At 48.9% G+C, this 4,168-nt stretch overlaps 1 protein-coding gene across 1 annotated transcript; it reads left to right on the forward strand.

The window, feature by feature from the left end:
- Positions 1-2,517: 2,517 nt before the first annotated feature.
- On the forward strand, positions 2,518-3,596 carry LOC144112416 (uncharacterized). Its single transcript, XM_077645254.1, has 2 exons — positions 2,518-2,535; positions 2,803-3,596. The coding sequence occupies exons 1-2, from the start codon at positions 2,518-2,520 to the stop codon at positions 3,472-3,474; spliced, it is 690 nt and encodes a 229-aa protein (XP_077501380.1). The 3' UTR covers positions 3,475-3,596.
- Positions 3,597-4,168: the final 572 nt, after the last annotated feature.

Here is a 4,168-nt window from a genome sequence, read left to right on the forward strand (position 1 = left end):
ATAGCTGCAATCCGGTCCCCGGCCGGATGCGCTCGTCCGCCAGACAGTTTAAGTTGACCAACTTTCCATCCGTTCGCCGAACGAGGCGGATCCGCGAGGCCCGCTCGCGAAGCGGACGAGGCGGAAGGCGCTCCGAAACGATCGTACAACGGCCCTTATGGTGTCTTCGACTGGTCGCTCCCGCGATCCGGTTTGGATCTGGCAGAGTGGGAGCCGCTCTCGCTCCGAGCGCATAGCGAGACTGGTCAAGCCTAATGGTCTGCGAATTCTTAGAGCGGAAGCGCAGGAGGCAGAAGGGGGCCGTCACTTCCGGAACCCCGCCGCGGCACCGCTGGTGTCAACACTCAACAGTAGCCGCCCGTGGTCGCACTCAGTCTGCGTCGCAGTCGCCGCTTCTGCTTCAAGCCTGGACTCCATGTACGCGAAAACTCACGCGAACGCGAAGGCGACGGCGGCAAGCGACGAGCGACGCCGTCGCGCGAAGCAAAATGCATGTGTCGCTTGCCGTGTCGCTCGGATCTGCACCCACAGAAAATTTCGCTCGTCGCCCGGAAGTCCCCCACGCGACTGGCCAATCAGAGCCCCCCAAAGCTGTTTCCGGTTTGTCCACGGTTTCTCACGGGCACATCTCACGAAACCAGCCCGTCGTCTTTGTCATCGCCACCGTCGAGAAAATATTTGGTTTTGTAGCTGAGAGGCAGACCCGCATGATTTAAATAATTAAAACAATCTACTTGTTGGGTGCGTAGGGCTAACAGCATTTGGAGCGGGCTACGCGAGCGGGCGTACTGCGGGCGTGTTGAGCCGCGGGTACCGGCGCTCGATCCACCGTGCCGCTGCGCTCCAACTGTGCAGAAACACTCGCGGCGCGCATTCTCAGTGGTATATTATAGTTTGCTCACTTACAATCAGGTTGCGGTGACAGTTTATGGGAGTGTTTTTACTAAGCCGGAGTGCACAGGCACCGAACGAAAGCACACCTCCCCAGTGAACCCGTGATGTGACTTCGTCTCCGCAAGCACGCCTTTGGCTATCTCCACTGCCGCTACACCGCTGCCGTAGAGGAAATATTCCTTTGGCCCTGACTGTGAGGCACACTCACAAAATTTTGAGAGAGAGAACAGGTTACGGGCGTGTTTCTAAGCTTGAGTGCGCAAAGCACGGAGTCCGCTGTGCACGTCGCGGGTGCGCGTCGCCTGCCGCCTTCGCTTGCATGGAGGTTGCCCACAAGCGACGGAGCGAACGCCAGCCGTCGCCGCCGCCGTCGCCTTCGCGTTCGCGTGAGTTTTCGCGTACATGGAGTCCAGGCTTCACGTGTACCTGTCGCTACTTCGGCTGTCAGTCTCCGGCAAAAATGAGCGCCCCATGGGACCATTCTGGATATACTTCACCAGCCGAAGTCGTGTTGACTACAATGATCGACGGTAAGTCGGGCCTTATTTCTCTTCCGGACGAACAACGCGCTTCCGCGCCTTTTCGCAGCGGAGTTGTTTTGAGGGCTGTGGAAGTTTCTAGCGACGTACGACGCCGAAAGCAGCATTGTGGTTTTTTCCTAATATCGTGCGCGTTGGCGTGCGATTTCTAGTGTAAAAAAAAATGAACAATAACTTTTGCTATGGTGTGACTGTTTCCAACTTTGCGTTTTTTCCTTCCCTCGTGCTCCGTGCGTACGCACTGCACATTTTGTAGCAGCTCACGGAGGACGCTTGTGCACGTCTATTCCTAGCCTTACCATCTTCAGACAAACTTCAGTGCAATCTGTCTGCCCGGGAATGAATAATGGTCTTTGGTCGGCCGTTGGAATAAGCCTTCACCAATAACACTACTGGCGCGGCAGATAATTTTCTTCACGTGGCCAGCAGAAATGCGTAATCAACGTATGAAGTCCGTGTTCATAACACCCGTGTCAACTGCATGTCTAGCATCCTGCACTTACCTCGCGTGTCGCTACACAGCACACTCCCCGGGGTTTCAGCAGTGTGTGTCTGCGTGAAGCCTCTGAGTAAAAAGCGTAACTGGGTTGGCGGACACCTGAATCATTCTGCGAGTAAACGGTGACGTCTACCTGCAAAACTGAGGCAGTTATGCGCCTTTCTTTTTCTCAAAAACAGCGCAAAGTTTAGACCCCTTTCATTTTGAGGAAAGGAAGGCCGTATAACTGGCTATCTGTGTCAGTGTGCCTAAAAAAATTAACGTGCTTTCGCGCAATATTTTGGGCTTGACAATGCTAAACCGCCAGTCATTTTTTTTTTATTTTGATGTTTTCTCTATGCAGAGGAGGAAGACCATACAATGCCTGAAGTTATGGACTCTTCAAAGAAGCCGAACGAAACTGCGGTGTCAATTGGTTAGTTCAGATACTAACTTTCCTGAATGCATGTTAATACCATAGCAATTCAGATGCAGTTGGCAAACCTGAGTTAGCTACCCTGCATGCATCAAATCAATTCGTCTTTCTTCCACTGTTATGCTTTAATGGTGAAGCTGCATGCTTATTTTTATGTACCCACCAAGAGGATGCCTTCATTTTACCTGGTGTGGTGAATATGCCTGAAAAAAAATGAATGTAGAGAGCATGTATGCAATAATATATATCTGTTTGGTCATGCTTGAAAGTTTCACCTAGAGTTAAACAACATACATAAAAAAGGTCTTAATAAAGATAAATTTCCAGGTATAATGTATATTTAAACCAAATAAACAACACTCAAACTTAATTGTGAGACTGAATTCAAAAATGCCTAAAGAAGCTTGTTTCACCTATTTCTTTTCAAACGCAGCTTCATGGGATGAACGCCAAAGCTGCTTCTGGACTACTATGCACGCTATGCCAGAGACGTGGGCCCACTCAAGAAATTTCGCAGCAAGCGAGCTATGTTCGAGCAAATTGCCTGCGATATGTTCGGCATTCTCGGCATTCATCGCACTGCTGTGCAGTGCGAAACACGCTTCAAGACAGTGTCAAAGCGGAAGAGGAACGAAGAGAAGCACAATAATACATCAGGAAATTCCCGCTGCCGCGTGGAATATGAGCAAGAGTTTGATGCCATAAAGGCTATAGATGACAGCTTGGAGCCGGAAGTCTTGCGCGGTGTGGACACCGTGAGGTATAAGAAAGCGTCGACTCGTAAAGCAAGTCCTCGACCATCAACCAGCGCAGACGTCCAGGAAAACTCAGAGTTCAGTGTTGATACCCTGTCTTTGATATCATCAGGGGGAGACTGTTCATTTGAAGCCGGTACAGATTCGCAGGACGAAGAGCCCAAGAAAAAAAGAGCCGACCGGAGGTTGCGCCCAAGCAACTCTAGAATGCAGCACATGCAGTTGTTCTTTGAAGAAATGAACAAACTGCACAGGGAGAAAGAGAAAAAAAAGGAAGATAGAGAACAAAGGAAGGAGCAAAGGCATCAGGAGCTGCTAAAAGCTCATTCCGAGCATATGGCACTTTTGAAAACTCTAGCAGAAAAGGAGTAGCATCCAGAACTTGGTTTGAGGTGTACAGCCCCTGTCAAAAGAATATACCCCAAGGGGTTTGCTTTTAAGCTATTCAGTTGGGATCCCTAGCGCATCTAGCAGTCCAAAGCTTGGGAGGACTGAGGACGTGAAGCCATACCTTTTTCGAGAGGTTATGGTACTGAGGATGCATACAGGATGCCTCACAAGCAAACCCCCTTGGGCCGAATACTTTTGACGGGAGGTACATCTCCCGTCAAAACTGATTCTAATTTATTTACACACTTTTTCTAGCATGCAATAAATGTCTGCTCTGATCTCATTTTTCATACAATCGAAGCATGTCATTTGTAAAACGCTTTGACAAGTAGTAGTAGTAAATGGTTTATTAAAATATTAATAAAAAGGAAGGAAACGATTTTCGCTAGCCCCGGCATCTGCCATCAATACTGAAGCACCCGAGCTGGGGCAGCGGAAGTAAAGGATAGCAGGCCGAATGGAGAAATTAAATGAAAGAGGTGAGGGGACAGGAAGAGAGGATAAGGATAAGACTTAGTATATACAAAAACTATTTATACAATATTATGTACATGTTGCATGCGTGATGAGTTCATGATGAGGCAAACTTGACAAGAAGAAAAACATTTGATGTGCAATAAATGTTTCTACAACAAAAACTTGATCTCTGTGAATGCAGCTTATAGGTTCTCGGCCA

The sequence above is a fragment of the Amblyomma americanum genome, unplaced genomic scaffold (genome assembly GCF_052857255.1).
Source record: "Amblyomma americanum isolate KBUSLIRL-KWMA unplaced genomic scaffold, ASM5285725v1 scaffold_96, whole genome shotgun sequence".
Classification (NCBI taxonomy): Eukaryota; Metazoa; Arthropoda; class Arachnida; order Ixodida; family Ixodidae; genus Amblyomma; species Amblyomma americanum.